We start from the raw sequence: 16,303 nt of genomic DNA on the forward strand, positions 1-16,303 counted from the left end.
GGGGTGTCAAAATTAGGTCAACAAGAGAGCCTATCATAAGACCAGTATGGGGAACAACTTATGTACATAAACCAATCATATCGGAACACAGTGAGGCTGAAGATTCCAAGTAAAGACCATTGTCATAAGGACAAGGGAACATATTAGGGGGACAATAGTTGTCCCATCCCATTCAACTAGTCTCTGAATGCCACCTGCCAACGAAAAAATAAAAACGTTTCTTCAACAGATGAGGAAAAATAGAGAATAAAAGACAAGCGGCGCACTAATAGCACACACAAACAATATTTTATTACATAACAAGCTTTACTGGGCTGACACACAACCACACCGAATGACTGACAACCACTCATCGTTGAAAAGACCATCACTAACATTTCAGCACAATACATATTGACACAGCATACCGAAAAAAACAACATTGTATGACAGACAACCACACACAACCTTACATCATGAAGAAACAAATACATGTTCAATAAAATACATGACTGGGTAAATTAAGGATTTTGACCACGAGTCACAGCTATAACTATATTTATAATGTTAAATGTTGTGCTCAAGTATAATATAATCTTTTCTTATGCACATATTTCAGTCATTGATACATTAGAATACATTTATCCAAATATTCCCCCAATGTATTTTGCATACAGATGGTACCACAATTTCCTATTGTCATTGGCAGGGGGCGCCAATCTCATAGTGCACAGGATCTTCATAACATTAGTTCTAGGATGGAATACCACCCTATGTCATCTGAATGAGAAATTGGAAGCAGTGAGCTAAATTAATATATATATATATTTTTTGTTACAAATTTTCCTACACTTCATACAGCAAGAGGACAAAGAGAACCAGGTCAGGGAGCAAGGGGGATGAGAGAAGTTGTCACAGGTCCTTTTCTATTTATTTTTCAATTAGAGCAATAAGGAAGAGAGGGACACTTCAGTCATATAAAGGTTATATGGGTAAAAAGGGGGCCATTCTTCTGTTCATCTGAAAGCAAGGGCAAAGCAAAAGAGAAAAAAAAAAGATGTAACTCAGACAGGTTTACAGTGATTGTCATGTGGGCTATAATCTAAATGGTGCTAGATGGAACCGTGTGTGTGTGTCCTTTACCCGTTCTAAACCTCTATGAGAAGAAACTGTACAAATAGGAAAACCCAACGATCCCGATAATGGTACAGCACAATGTGATCATCATCTTCTTCTGCAGATTCAAAAAAAGATCAAAAGGAATGGGGAGAAACAAAAGAGGAGGATAGGAGAGTTAAAATATCACAGAACATTTACTGGACTGCTGGTCCCTACCTGATACAATCAAAGGCTTTAAAACACTTATTTAACTCATTAATTAAATACAACAACCTAGATCATTTTGCAAATGTAAAATTCTATCATCAGTAAGACATATTTTCTCTTCGAACCGAGGGAGGACTGTAAGCGTCTCATCCAAACTCCAATGGAAGCAGACAACAACAACCTATTTCCCCATCATCCTGTAGGAGACAGTTAAAGGGAAGGAAGGAAGGACCAAGGTCACAGGAGAGAGCAGGGTCAGAGGGGAGGGTGTGTGTGTCAGTACAGGCCTGTTTGTGTGAATAAAAGAATGTGAGAGAGGAGAGAGGGAGAAAGAGAGACTTACCTTCTCTTTACTTCAGTACCTTACCCCAGACTCTATGTGCTGCTGTCATTGCCATTCTCTAAATACTGTATTCCAATACAGCAGATTGATAATAACCTATCACCATAAATACAAGTTTCTTCAGAGAAAAATGTGCACTTACAGTCAAACAATGATTCACTCACAAAGTCAAACTAACCCACATTCACAGTTTAACCGATCATTCAGACGTGCCAAGTCTGCCAACTCAGTATTGCACAACGCAGATTTCAGCAGCATGAACCACAACACCAGCAGTCTCAACGAAACCATTAAAAAATATATATATATATATTTTATTCCATCATTCAAATCTCTGGTATCCACCATAATACTACAGTGAAGTTAGATTATATTTAAAATACATTTAAAACAGTCTTGAAATTTACAGATTGAAATGTCCAGACCCTCAGGGATGATCTCAATTGCATTCTCCAGGCATCCTCTCGCCAACTCAAAACCCACTGGATGAGAAAGCCAGAGGTCCCTCCATTTGGACCTTCTCCTCCAATGGGTTTTGAGAAGGAGACGAGGAAAGGGGACGTGAGGAGTAGGTAATTGAGATCTTCCCTCAGTGTCTCATTTAAAGCCTTGCCATCGGCCACCATGTCTGAGGTATGGAAATTAATTTAAATTAGACAGATAGTAAAGAAAGGCTTTAGGAGCAAATCAGATGTTAGACTAAGATCTCTCCCAAACGCTCAGAGGTAAGGTGTGCTTTAGGAGTTAAAAAAAAACTATTCAAGTGGCATCAAACACATGCACATTGCTTTACATAAACTGAATTGAAATACACTGGTTTCCATCCTCAGTACAATAATCATAGGTGAGATAAACAATGCACCATTTCCTCTGTGGGCTGGAGGAGGCTGTGGATGGCTGGTTACCTTTCAGCTTGGAGGGTCATCATGGCAAGACAATAAGGCACGGTGGTGGCAGGGGTACATTAAGTCAATGGAGGTTTTTGTATTGGGGAGAGGAGTGTCATCAATTCCCTTCAGTGTGGATCAAGATCAATCACATTATTTACATTATTGGATACATAGAAAGCAGTTCAGAGAATTTCATGGTGTGTTGCATGGTGTCCATTTAGTTGTGTGAGGGTAAAGATATCAATTTCTTCAGATTCCCTTTTATTGGCCTTATCAGAGGCTCATAAACAGTCTCAGCTTTGGTCCTCTTGTTTCTCTCCCACCTGATACTCATCCTCTCAGCCACATCAGGGAAGACACCAGCCAGTCCCACTGGCTGGGCCTTTTTCTATTGGTCAGATATACAGTAAGAGAGGGGGAGGATCCCAGGGCAACGGGAGTGATTAGTTGAGGCTACATCCCCCTTTTTGCCGTTACAGCTGGAGGAGGGCAGACTAGAGTGATTATGAAGATGGAGAAGTTGGGTGGGTGGGGGCCGTGGTCCCTCTATTACCCTACTGTCTGTGATAGGATGATGGCGAGGATGAGGACAGCAAGCACAGTACAGACCACTGCTATAATGATTGTCTTCTACAGAGGGGGAGAAAAAAATGGGAGAACAAATACATCAATATTTACAGTAATAAATGAGGTGGTGATACACAGACAGAATTACCAAGGGAAATGAAGCTCTTAACATGGACGGGAATATCATGCACTGTCAGTCATCATCAGGCAAGTCTGACCAACAGAGGCTCTTTGATGCAGAGCTTCTATTGGCCGATATGAGTCAGTGATTGACAGCAAATGAAGATTGCCACCCATCATAACACAGTGAGTCATCATCAGTGTTCTAGTCAAACAGGACATACTACACAGCCCAAAGACCCCAATGAGAAACTTAAACACACATATACAGTGCCTTCGGAAAGATTTCAGACCCCTTGACTTTTTCCACATTTTGTTACGTTACAGCATTATACTAACATTTATTAAATTGTTTTTTTCCCTCATCAATCTACACACAACACCCCATAATGACGAAGCAAAAATAGGTTTAGTCATATGTGCTAATTTATCATTTTAAAAATACTGAAAATAAATCACATTTACATAAGTATTCAGACCTTTTACTCAGGACGTTGTTTAAGCACCTTTGGCAGTGATTACAGCCTTGAGTCTTCTTGGGTATGACGCTACAAGCTTGGCACACCTGTATCTGGTGAGTGTCTCCTATTCTTCTCTGCAGATCTTCTCAAGCTCTGTCAGGTTGGATGGGGAGCGTTGCTTCACAGCTATTTTCAGGTCTCTCCAGAGATGTTTGATCAGGTTCAAGTCCAGGCTCTGGCTGGGCCACTCAAGGACATTCAGAGACTTGTCCCGAAGCCACTCCTGCGTTGTCTTGGCTGTGTGCTTAGGGTCGTTGTCCTGTTGGAAGGTGAACCTTCACACCAGTCTGAGGTCCTGAGCGCTCTGGAGCAGGTTTTCATCAAGGATCTCTCTGTACTTTGCTCCGTTCATCTTTCCCTCGATCCTGACTAGTCTCCCAGTCCCTGCCGCTGAAAAACATCCCCACAGCATGATGCTGCCACCACCATGCTTCACTGTAGGGATGGTACCAGGTTTCCTCCAGACGTGACGCTTGGCATTCAGGCCAAAGAGTTCAATCTTGGTTTCATCAGACCAGAGAATCTTGTTTCTCATGGTCAGAGTCTTTAGGTTACTTTTGGCAAACTCCAAGTGGGCGGTCATGTGCCTTTTACTGAGGAGTGGCTTCCGTCTGGCCAATCTACCATAAAGGCCTGATTGGTGGAGTACTGCAGAGATGGTTGTCATTCTGGAAGGTTCTCCCATCTCCACAGAGGAACTCTGGAGCTCTGTCAGAGTGACCATCAGGTTCTTGGTCACCTCCCTGACCAAGGCCCTTCTCTCCCGATTGCTCATTTAGGCCGGGCGGCCAGCTCTAGGAAGAGTCTTGATGGTTCCAAACTTCTTCCATTTAAGAATGATGGAGGGCACTGTATTCTTGGGGACCCTCAATGCTGCAGACATGTTTTGGTACCCTTCCCCAGATCTGTGCCTCGACACAATCCTGTCTCGGAGCTCTACGGACAATTCCTTCGACCTCATGGCTTGGTTTTTGCTGTCAACTGTGGGACCTTTTATGCACTGTCAACTGTGGGACCTTTTATAGACAGTTGTGTGCCTTTCCAAATCATGTCCAATCAATTGAATTTATCACAGTTGGACTCCAATCAAGTTGTAGGAACATCTGAAGGATGATCAATGGAAACAGGATGCACCTGAGCTCAATTTCGAGTCTCATAGCAAAAGGTCTGAATACTTCTGTAAATAAAAGGTATCTGTTTTTTATTTGTAATACATTTGCTAAAACGTCTAAAAACCTGTATTCGCTTTGTCATTATGGGGTATTGTGTGTAGATTGATGAGGATCTTTTACTTATTTAATCCATTTTAGAATAAGGCTGTAACGTAACAAAACTTGGAAAAAGTCAAGGGGTCTGAATACTTTCCGAAGGCACTGTACTACCCCACACATTCACACAGAGCCCAAAGACACCATTGGGAGACTGACCTACACAGTGCCAACTAGTGACCCAGCCATAGAGATAAAGAATGCTATTTCTATGAACCCAACCCTTACAATATGCAACGAGTGCACTTGTGAAATGCTTCGAAGGACCTCCAGATAAGACATGCAGTACACCCAGAGATAGTACAAAAACACACCCCATAAACAGACCAAGGAGCATGAACGCCTAAACATTTTAATACCTTCACACCACACACCCAGAGACGGTCGAAGGCAAGGAAAATGGAAACAGCCAAAGTTCCAGATCCACCCACACCCCACAGTGACACTCGAGTTTACTCACCCTTTACACAACTCTTATTCACACACCTTTCATCACTTCTTCGTACTCAATCCCACCGACAACCCAATAATCAGAGCCACTATGGCCAGCACGATAATCAGAATTGCCACTATGATCACCATTTTCTGTGGGGAACAATTAGGTGTCTGCTATGAAGACCATTTCTTGTGGGAAACAACTTTTACAAATGCTTTCTGTTGATAAAAACTGTGTTCACTACCGTGACCACTTCTGAACAGCAGTAACCAGTATTAACACTATTTCCTGTAGAAAGCAAAAGATGATTATCAAGCCCTGACTACAATCAACACTTTATGTCGAGAAACGGTCACGTCCACTTTTCACTACGTATTCCTGGGCAAAGCGACAACATCTCTTTTCAAACATTTTCAAAACAGCCTAAAACACATGACTCAGAGCAGAACGTTACGTAAAGTCATCATAAAATCACTGGAAAACACATAAAACTGTAGTTACTATTGAAAGAAGGAAATGATATACAGCTAGAAAGGAAGCGGAAAAGACAAAGAGCGAGATGGAGAATGACCAGAGAAGTGTACAATGTGTGTGTCTGTATCCTCTTTCAGGGGTGTATTGGTCCAGATCTGTAGGAGGATTTAAGGTTTAGGATGGGGATCGTTGGGTACAAGGGTGCCAGGCCAATAGAGGCTGGTCAACGGAGCAAGGGGAGGGGCCAGGGGGTGGGACAAGGGCCTTTCTATAGCCACTCACACGACGGGCCTCCTGCTGAAACTTGGCGGCTTTCTTAGTGTCAGCTACCGCCCGCTCTACGAAGCCCACCGATTGGTCCATGTTGTTCTCAATCCTCTCAATCATTCCGCCCTGGCAGAGGGCAGGACATCGCAGGAAAGAGACGTGCAGAGGAAGTGATAGAGAAAGAGAAGAGGGAGAGAGAGACGGGCGCAGAGAAAAGCAGAAGAGAAGACACACGGTGGTGTGTGTGAGACAAGCAGTGTGTGAGGGGAGTGTATAGTCCTCAGTGTGTTTTTAATGTGTAAGTGTGTGAAAATGTTGATGTGTTTCAGAAATTGCTGCATACCGTATAGTAGCCCTTGATCATGACTCTCAGTTCCATTACATTACACATAAGAGTTTTGTTAAGAGCCCCATCGCTCGGTCTGAACAGTCCTTCTCTTTCATATCAGAAATTATTTTCAAAAAACAAAAGGTTACATTGATACAAAACTTTATAGGGTCAGGGTTCCCACACGGCCATATCTCCATGTTACAGCGTGTGTTTACGGAAGACAGACAGAGGTAACACCTGTGCCAATTAGCTATCTAGCATGCTCTGAACACCTGTGTGTAACAGAAGAAGGCCGCAAAAATACTGTTGGTTGCAACTGTGATAAAGCCGGTTAAAACAGTGTACATTTAAGCAATAAGGCCCGAGGGGGCAATAAGCAACGCGGAGTGCTAGGACACAGCCCTTAGCCATGGTATATTGGCCATATACCACAAACCCCCAAGGTGCCTTATTGCTATTATAAACTGGTTACTAACGTAATTAGAGCAGTAAAAATAAATGTTTTGTCATACCCATGGTATATTTTGTCATGACTGTAAGTCGCTTTGGATAAAAGCGTTTGCTAAATGGCATATTATTATACGGTCTGATATACCACAGCTTTCAGCCAATCAACATTCAGGGCTTGAAGCACCCAGTTTATAAAAGTGTATATTTTGCATTGGTGAAATTAGTTTGATGTGATATAAAAGTAGAAGGATTTATGTTTCTAGAAATGTATCGCAATTAAGAAATGATTCACGTTTAGATTGAGTATTTGGCTGTTTTGGCTGCCAGAGCCAGTCTACCCCTGAAAATAACATGTAAGGTCCTTGGACCTTAAGGAGTAGCGGTAGGCTCCTTAAGAGTTCATCTTGGGCTAACCATATAGAAGCTTCCTAGAAACAGGGACCGTAGCATAGTTGATTTAGGTTCAAGCGGATAGCAGTTTTAGCTGATGATTAATATTAGGGTGTTGGTAGAGAGTGTTGGATGGAGTGCAGTACCTTGCGTGCTTTGCTCTGGTACTGGATGGCTTTTTTGGTCTCAGTCTTAGCCACTACTATGTGGTCCACAGCTTTAGACACTTGCACCTCTATGTTGTTTACTATGTCACCCTGAAACATAAAACACACACAGTGAGTATACAGATTTAGAAAAAATTAAACGTCACATGCTAACTGTACACATCAGAGACTAAAACATCCCAAAGAGGCATATATTAGAAAGAATGAAGATGCTTACCTCGCACACGGCTTTCCCTCAGAAAGCATAGGACAACCAACAAGATACATGTGGTTACAGAGATTATATGTAGTTGTGCGGTGACTACAGTATGGGGTTGGGTCGATTCCAATGTGGCTTTAGTGATTCACAGACCACTGAAGGCTACTAAGATGTTCAATCAAATGTGACTCTTACTGAGAATGTAGACTCTTACTGAAGATGAATGAGTGACGGGAGGGAGACCGATGGATAGAGAGACATAAGGGGAGAGAGGAGGAAAGCACAGCGGAAGGAGAAAGGGAGAGGGTACTGGAAAAGAAGGGAAAAACAGATGACAGACAGGGAACGAGGGAGAGGGAGCGAACAGGAGAGAAAGTTAGACATAGTAGGGTTTAAATGTAGGGCAGAGATATGAAATAGTGGATGGATGAAGAAATGAATGACTGAATAGATGGATCGGAGGATGAGACAGAAGGAGGAGTGTACCTGGCTCTCCACCAGCATGGCGATGTCTACAAACATGTCGTGCAGCTCTTTGATGCTGCTCTCTAGACGCACAATGTCTTTGTGTCGCGCCTCAATCTCACTGAGAGCCTGCTTCGAGATCCCAGAGTCCATGATCTACAGAGAGGTGGTGGTTAGTTAGTACACACACACACAGACACGCACACACACACACACACACACACACACACACACACGCGCACACACACACACACACACGCGCACACGCGTGCACGCACGCGCACGCACGCACACGCACGCACACGCACACTAAAACACTTTCTTACCCCTGAAGTGAAGACGGCTGAGTTTCCACCCTCTAACATCTCCTCCAGCTCCTCGTCTGTTGTGGCTTTGCCAGCTGAGAAACAGAGGACCATTTCAGTATATACACAAGGTTATGGTCCACTGTGTCACAAACTGTGTGTAAGACTGTGTCTAACTCACTGATCTCTAGCTGTCTCTGGATGCGTCCTTTACTCCTCTCCCTGAAGTCCACCTGGGCCTCATTGTACTTGGTCATCACTTCCACAAACTTCCTGGACAGCACTGCATGCTGGGAGGACAGGACAGGGTCACAAGCCATAACAATCCAATGGTTCGATATTAATTTCTATGGTCACAGTGATGGTTAGGCACAGGGTTAGGTAAAGGGTTAGAGGAGAACTTTCGGAGGCTGACCTGTGATTTGCGAATCCGCATGTCGGCTGAAATCCTCTCCTCTTCCTCAGACTCCAGATTCCTCTCGATGGCTGAGAATCAATCAACATGATTAGACAATCAGCAGTCACCCATAGCCATATTAACCAATCAGCATTTAGTCTGTGTGCCGTATCATGTGTGAGGGACTCACTTTTGAGTTTGTTCCGGGCGTTGTTAGCCATCTTCTTGATGTCGTTGGTGACAGCCTCCAAGTCATCCTGTGTTTCTGAAGGAAGAAACGCAAATGAAAACCCACACTGACAGTATAGGAGGCAGCAAGACAAAGACAGACGGATGGGCAGGAGCAGAGGCAGTATGTTTTACTCTGGTCTGATGTGGGGGCAGACAGGATGACTGAGTAGAGCTTCTTGACTTCAGACACATTCTCATCAATCTTATCAATACTGTTCCTGATGTCCTCGATCTGAAACGGAGAGAAAAATACAGTTACACACACACACACACACACACACACACACACACACACACACACACACACACACGCATGCACACAAAGTCCGTTGGAAAAATGACCTCACCTGAGAGAAAAACTCATCCATAAAAGCTGCATTGTCGATGGCAATTTCCACTTCTTCATCGTCATTGTCACATGTCTAACAGGAGAAGCAGAAGGCAATATCAGTACTGTATTAAAACAGTGGATCAACAGTGTATGCGCACTACACACTGACATCATGACTGTAAATAGAGAACATACAGAGACCTAAGTACAGAGACCACAAGGCTTGGCGATATTGACACTGTGAAGGGCGAGGACAGGGCTGAGGAAGGAACAGAACCAGTTCTTAGCTGACCTCTCCTGCTTAAATAAACATATGAACAGACTTAACACCACCAGGCTATATCATCAGCTGGGCCGGGAGGGGGGGTTTAAAAGAATAATAATTAAATGATCACTGTACAGTATGTCTAATAAATCATTGTGTTTATTTCATGAATATAACTTCAAATATATATTTGATCATTTATTTCCCTGAGCTTCCTTTTGCCATTGAACTGCTCATTCTGATCGCATGGGCGTGTTGATACAAATTTTAATATATTTACATACACAGCCCTGATTGGCAGATAGGATAGTCTAGACCAGGGATTGGCAACGGCATCATGAACTTTACCAAATACCAGGACATTTTAGCCAGAAACCTGGTTGCCGCTGCCAGGAGGATGACACTTGGCCGCAAGTCGATCTTCCAGCAAGACAATAACCCCAAGCAATAATAAAAATCCACAAAAAAATGGTTAATTGACCACAAAATCAACATTTTGCAATGGCCCTCTCAGTCTCCAGACTTGAACCTCATTGAAAACCTGTGGTTTGAATTGAAGAAGGCAGTCCATAAGCGCAGACAAAGGATATCAAGGACCTGGAAAGGTTCTGTATGGAGGAATGGTCTAAGACAGTGTTTCCCAACCCTGGTCCTCGAGTATCCCCAACAACACACCTCATTCAGCTCATTGGGGGCTTGATGATTAGTTGACAAGTTCAATCAGGTGTGCTTGTCCAGGGTTACAATAAAAATGTGTACTGTTGGGGGTACTCAAGGACCAGGAACGGGAAACGCCGATCTAAGATCCAGCCGAAAGTGTTCTCCAATCTCATAAAACATTTTAGAAAAAGGCTCAGTGTCGTTATCCTCGCAAGGGGAGGGTGCTGAGTATTGAAAACAGGGCTCTTATTTATTTATTACTTTTTAAACAAAATCTATTTCTCTGAGCAAAAAAAATTGCATACAATATAGCTCAGTTTTTGTATTATTTATTCTATACAGTCTTTCTTGTTCATCTTTATCAAGGGTGCCAATAATTATGGACCCCAGCGTGGGTGGGTAGGTACGTGGATAGAGAGAGAGAGAGATAGAGAGTGGGAGATTGGGAGGAAAAGAGAGAGCAAGCGCTCTAAAATAGTTTTGGGCATTATATAACTGGGTTTTGGGAGATTTAAATAAAAACAATGCTTCCTCATCCTTTTACATGAAAGGAGAGCATGAGCATGAAATAGAATGAAAACACTTGTTTTCAATGTCTTCCCCTCTCTCCTTCCTCTGTGGGGGCCGATCCGGACGCCAAAGACGACGACCCAGAGGTCATATCTTTGCTTACAATTATAACATGCGTAATTGCTCCCACAACTTCAAAAGTTCTGAAGTATAGGCCTACAAGTGACAGATGACAGGACAGAGTTATAGGCCTCAGGAACTCGTGACAATCCAACCTTGAACTTGCTTAACTGCTGAATTTCAATCTCTGTACTGTAAAATCCATTTGAATTCAGTGGCAGTTAGTGCTGGTCAAGATTTTTTTATGAGCTTGGCCTTATTTCTATTACAGCATATTGGATGACTGACATTCACATTCCATTCACCCAGCTCAATGTAAAATTGATAGGTTTAGGCTACTACATGATACTCGAATTTGTCCTATCCCCATCACGAGGTTGCTACAACCTAGCCTACATATGACAGTTTATAACATAGGTGCACAGGTCGACACACAAATTGGAGTAATCAAGGTGACAGACAGTGACACATTCAATACCGCCTTGCACACTCTAGCCTGCATCTAGCTGATCTGGGGTGTATCATTAGTCGAAACAAAACAAGTTTCTATTGGACACATTCAGGTAGCTCCCTGCCCGTTTAGTTCCACTTGCTTCCGTTTAAGAAACATTTTGCAACAGAATCTCCGGAATGAATACACTCATGATCACCCACACACACAGTTCACTTTCATAGCAGCCACATACTGCATCACTTTGCTCGTTGGATAATTCCTTCTCGCATCTATGCGCTCTCCTCCCCTCCCCTTTTCTCTTTGCTTGTGGACTTCAGTGCACAACACAACAGCTGTCTGTGACCAGGCGCAAAAACCTCTCCAAGCCAAACCTTCATACCATAACTAAACCAACGTAGACCACAGGCCGTCATTTCAAATGGGAACAAATGAGTCATAGTGGGCAGAACAAGCAATGAGGTGGGCAGAGCCAAGCACGAGCTAGCGAGATCCTATTGGCGCATTCTAGCAAACATTTGCATATTTCCATCAGGGAACGCCTACTCTGAAGTGCACGTGTACAGTAACTAAATTCACCTTTGCATTCCTTCTAAACAACTACATTAAAAAAAACTTTGGCAAAGGGTAAAGTCTACAAAACATAGTCCACACTGTTCGTAACAGATTGTAGCTTTGGGAACAGAAGACTATATTGAGATCAAATGTTTCATCGATGAGAATATTTGCAGAATGTCGGCCAAAATCCATCTCGTTCCATCTTCTCCCATTGCCGGCCAATGGGCTTTCTCTCACTACCATATTTGGTAGTAAGTGGAAACGCCAAGCAGATGCTTCACATTTATACATCCAGTGAAATATCGGTCTCATTGTTCTATCAGTAAAGATGGCACCGACAGACTTGGAAGCTCTGCTTCTAGCTCCTAAGCAACTTTGCAGTATTTTGTTTTTTTTGTGTGTTATTTCTAACATTAGCCCAGAATTTTTTTCCCTAATATTTATATTTCTTAATTCTATTATTTTACTTTTAGATGTGTGTATTGTTGTGAATTGTTAGATACTACTGCACTGTTGGACCTAGGAACACAAGCATTTCGCAACACCCGCATTAACATCTGCTAAATATGTGTAAGTGACCAATAACATTTCATTTTATTTGATCTGTGGATGCAGTGTTGGATAGCCATAGCCGGCTCGCAAGCATAACTAGCATTCCTCTCTGTTTGAGTCCAGTTGTTGAGTAGGCAAAATTAGCTGCATTAGCTAAGTAAGCAAAGGGTAAACTAAAAAAGGAAAATACAATGAAATATAGCTAGCTCTCACTCTCTCCCCCTCTGCTGCTTCTCCTTAACTTTTGAAAGAAACACATTTGTTCAAAACTGTTCAACTATTGTCTTTCTCTCTCTTTGAGTCAACTACTCACCACACTTTATGCACTGCAGTGCTAGCTGGCTGTAGAGTATGCTTTCAGTACTAGATTCATTCTCTGATCCTTTGATTGGATGGACAAGTTAGTTCATACTGCAAGAGCTCTGATAGGTTGGAGGACGTCCTCCGGAAGTCGTCATAATTACTGTAAGTCTACGGAAGGGGGTGAGAACCATGAGCTTCCTAGGTTTTGTATGGAAGTTAATGTACCCAGAGGAGGACGGAAAGTAACTGTCCTCCGGCTACACCAAGGTGCTACCCTAGAGGGTGCTGTTGAGGCTACTGTAGACCTTTATTGCAAAACTGTGTTTTAATCAGTTATTTGGTGGCATGTGAATATATTTAGTATACATTTATCTAAAAAGGATGGAGAAAAAAAACTTCACTGAGTAGGATGGTCTTCCCCTTCCTCCTCTGAGGAGCCTCCACTTTTTGACAGCATCCATTTAAATTTAAACAAAACTTTCCATACATGTTTGCCCATGGAAGAAGTGGTCAGAAAGTGACTTTTTCGATCGAAATGCCAAAACATTCAGGACACAACGGAGCTCAAAGTTGACCCATTTTGCTTACCCCACCATTCCAATGTGACATCCAAGTCTTCATCACTGGAAAAGATAAACTGTTGAGTTTGATATCATTTAAGAAGCTAACAAACTATTTTATTATTTTTTGAAGGACTGTCAAAGTGTGTGTGTGTGTGTGCTATGTTAAACTTTAAGAACATTGATACAGTAAGAAGGAGTAGGCCTACTTAAAAACATTGGGAACATTGTTGTTTATGGTGAAAATGCTATTAAAACATGTAAATAATGTTGTTTCCGTCCCTTAAAACCAAAGCATAGTATGCCTGTAACTTAATGCACTGCTTTTTAGATGGTAAAAGCTTTCTTTAGGGCCAAATTTGAGGAAATTGAAAAATTGTGATTAATGCCATTAACTCAATTACTTCTATTACAATTTAACGGCCCTATTTTTTATAAATATTTTGTCATTTTTAAACCTTTAACGTCAATAATCTAAAAACGCAGAAACTCCAATTATTTTCATATTCGCATATGTGGTAGCTTAGACACTTTTTTTTTCTTCCATTGGTAAAGACAACATTCAGGGTGGGTGTCATTTCAATCATAGAAATAGGTCCATTCTATGAATTCGCTCTCTTCAGACCACTGCAATTTAGCTGGTACACCACTGAAATGTAAACTTCTAATTACTACCACAAAGATGACTGCCGGTCCACCCACTGTCGAATGTCAACTTCAAGGGCGACGGCACTTCCTGATTTAGCCTAGTTTTACATTTGGTTAATGAAAAAATGCTAAACGGCCATGACTGAATTCAAACACAAGTTGGTTTTGGGCTGTGGTTTGATGTGGGTGTCTCGTCTGTGTTCGCAGGTGGGAGGAGTTAAACAAATTATTTAGCTTCAGCCAGCTGGTGTGCGAACATGGCAAAATTGGTTCGTCTTTGGATAGGCCATCTCCGAGGCAAGTTAGGGACCGTCAACAGTGCATGTCAGAGCAAAAACCAAGCCATGAGGTCGAAGGAATTGTCCGTAGAGCTCAGAGACAGGATTGTGTCGAGGCACAGATCTGGGGAAGGGTACCAACACATTTCTGCAGCATTGAAGGTCCCCAGGAATACAGTGGCCTCCATCATTCTTAAATGGAAGAAGTTTGGAACCACCAAGACTCTTCCTAGACCTGGCCGCCCGGCCAAAGTGAGCAATCGGGGGAGAAGGGCCTTAGTCAGTGAGGTGACCAAGAACCCGATGGTCACTCTGACAGAGCTCCAGAGTTCCTCTGTGGAGATGGGAGAACCTTCCAGAAGGAAAACCCTCTCTGCAGCACTCCACCAATCAGGCCTTTATTGTAGAGTGTCCAGACGGAAGCCTCTGTTCTGATGAAACCAAGATTGAACTCTTGGCCTGAATGCCAAGTGTCACGTCTGGAGGAAACCTGGCACCATCAGTACGGTGAAGCATGGTGGAGGCAGCATCATGCTGTAGGGATGTTTTTCAGCAGCAGGGACTGGGCGACTAGTCAGGATCGAGGGAAAGATGAACGGAGCAAAGTACAGAGATATCCTTGATGAAAACCTGCTCCAGAGTGCTCAGGACCTCAGACTGGGGCGAAGGTTGAACTTCAAACATATCATGCCTGGTTGGCCCTGTCCGGGGTATCGTCGGACGGGGCCACAGTGTCCCCCAACCCCCCGTCTCAGCCTCCAGTATCTATGCTGCAATAGTCTATGTGTCGGGGGGCTAAGGTCAGTCTGTTATATCTGGTGTAATTCTCCTGTCTTATCTGGTGCCCTGTGAGAATTTAAGTATGCTCCCTCTAATTCTCTCTCTCTCCCTCCCTCCCCTCCCAGAGGACCTGACCCCTAGGACCATGCCTCAGGACTACCTGCCCTGATGACTCCTGGCTGTCCCCAGTCCACCTGGTCATGCTGCTGCTCCAGTTTCAACTGTTCTGTCTGCGGCTATGGAACCCTGACCTGTTCACCAGATGTGCTACCTTGTCCTGGACCTGCTGTTTCTGACTCTCCCTCTCTCTCCCGCCAATGATGTGCCAAATAGGTGATTATGTGCATTGTATTGGGTAAGCATTAGAATAAACCACCTCAATATTTGGAGCTGTAGGTGGTAATATTTCTCTAGGAGCTGATCCATCGTCAGTATTGTAAAATAATTATAATGTTAAGGTAAGATTTTAATGGAGGTGAAAGAAATGCACACCTGTTTATTTTAGTCTCCCGAGTGGCGCAGTGGTCTAAGGCACTGCATCGCATTGCTAGCTGTGCCACTAGAGATCCTGGTTCGAATCCAGGCTCTGTCGTAGCCGGACGCGACCGGGAGACCCATGGGGCGGCGCGCAATTGGCCCAGGGTAGGGGAGGGAATGGCCAGGCAGGGATGTAGCTCAGTTGATAGAGCATGGCGTTTGCAACGCCAGGGTTGTGGGTTTGATTCCCACAGGGGGTATGAAAAAACAAAAAATTAAAATATGTATGCACTGGATAAGAGCGTCTGCTAAAATGACTAAAAAATAAAAATGTTTAGGCGAGGTGCAGTAGAAAACTTGAAAAATAAAAGGATAAATGATGAAGACATCTTGGCTTTCAAAACATTGGCTATAAAATGATTGCATCGGAGCTCCTAGTGTGTGCGCCTCTCCTTTTCTTTTTCAAGTTTTGAATGGAGAAAGCTGATCCGAGAACAGCACTCCCTTTCTTTCAATCCTATCAGTATCGACACATGCTCCAACAACACACTTAGCAACCGTTCTCTCTGCGCTGTGTTTTGGGAAATGCATGTTACATCTTCGGCCGTTGTAGTAAAGATGCATTCTTAAAACACTTGTAAGCCTAAGTTACATCGCTATCGGGAAACCAGGCCCCTGATCTAA

At 43.1% G+C, this 16,303-nt stretch overlaps 1 protein-coding gene across 9 annotated transcripts in view; it reads right to left on the reverse strand.

Moving 5' to 3' along the window:
- Nucleotides 1-266: 266 nt before the first annotated feature.
- LOC121533713 (syntaxin-3) overlaps nucleotides 267-16,303 on the reverse strand; it is a 20,634-nt gene continuing 4,597 nt past the window's right edge. Inside the window, exons 2-12 of one of the 9 annotated variants that reach the window (XM_041839898.2) lie at nucleotides 9,474-9,548; nucleotides 9,259-9,358; nucleotides 9,086-9,160; nucleotides 8,914-8,984; nucleotides 8,680-8,788; nucleotides 8,520-8,593; nucleotides 8,215-8,349; nucleotides 7,509-7,619; nucleotides 6,207-6,317; nucleotides 1,123-1,213; nucleotides 267-999 (exon numbers count right to left, since the gene is read on the reverse strand). In XM_041839898.2, coding sequence (XP_041695832.1) covers nucleotides 1,136-1,213; nucleotides 6,207-6,317; nucleotides 7,509-7,619; nucleotides 8,215-8,349; nucleotides 8,520-8,593; nucleotides 8,680-8,788; nucleotides 8,914-8,984; nucleotides 9,086-9,160; nucleotides 9,259-9,358; nucleotides 9,474-9,548 — 939 coding nt within the window. In that variant the 3' untranslated portion in view covers nucleotides 267-999; nucleotides 1,123-1,135. Of the gene's footprint in view, nucleotides 1,214-1,938; nucleotides 3,169-5,474; nucleotides 5,600-6,206; nucleotides 6,318-7,508; nucleotides 7,620-7,746; nucleotides 8,038-8,214; nucleotides 8,350-8,519; nucleotides 8,594-8,679; nucleotides 8,789-8,913; nucleotides 8,985-9,085; nucleotides 9,161-9,258; nucleotides 9,359-9,473; nucleotides 9,549-16,303 lie in introns of those variants that run through there. The other 8 variants (XM_041839906.2, XM_041839889.2, XM_041839915.2 and 5 more) reach the window with 8 other exon arrangements.

The sequence above is a fragment of the Coregonus clupeaformis genome, chromosome 2, assembly GCF_020615455.1.
Source record: "Coregonus clupeaformis isolate EN_2021a chromosome 2, ASM2061545v1, whole genome shotgun sequence".
Classification (NCBI taxonomy): Eukaryota; Metazoa; Chordata; class Actinopteri; order Salmoniformes; family Salmonidae; genus Coregonus; species Coregonus clupeaformis.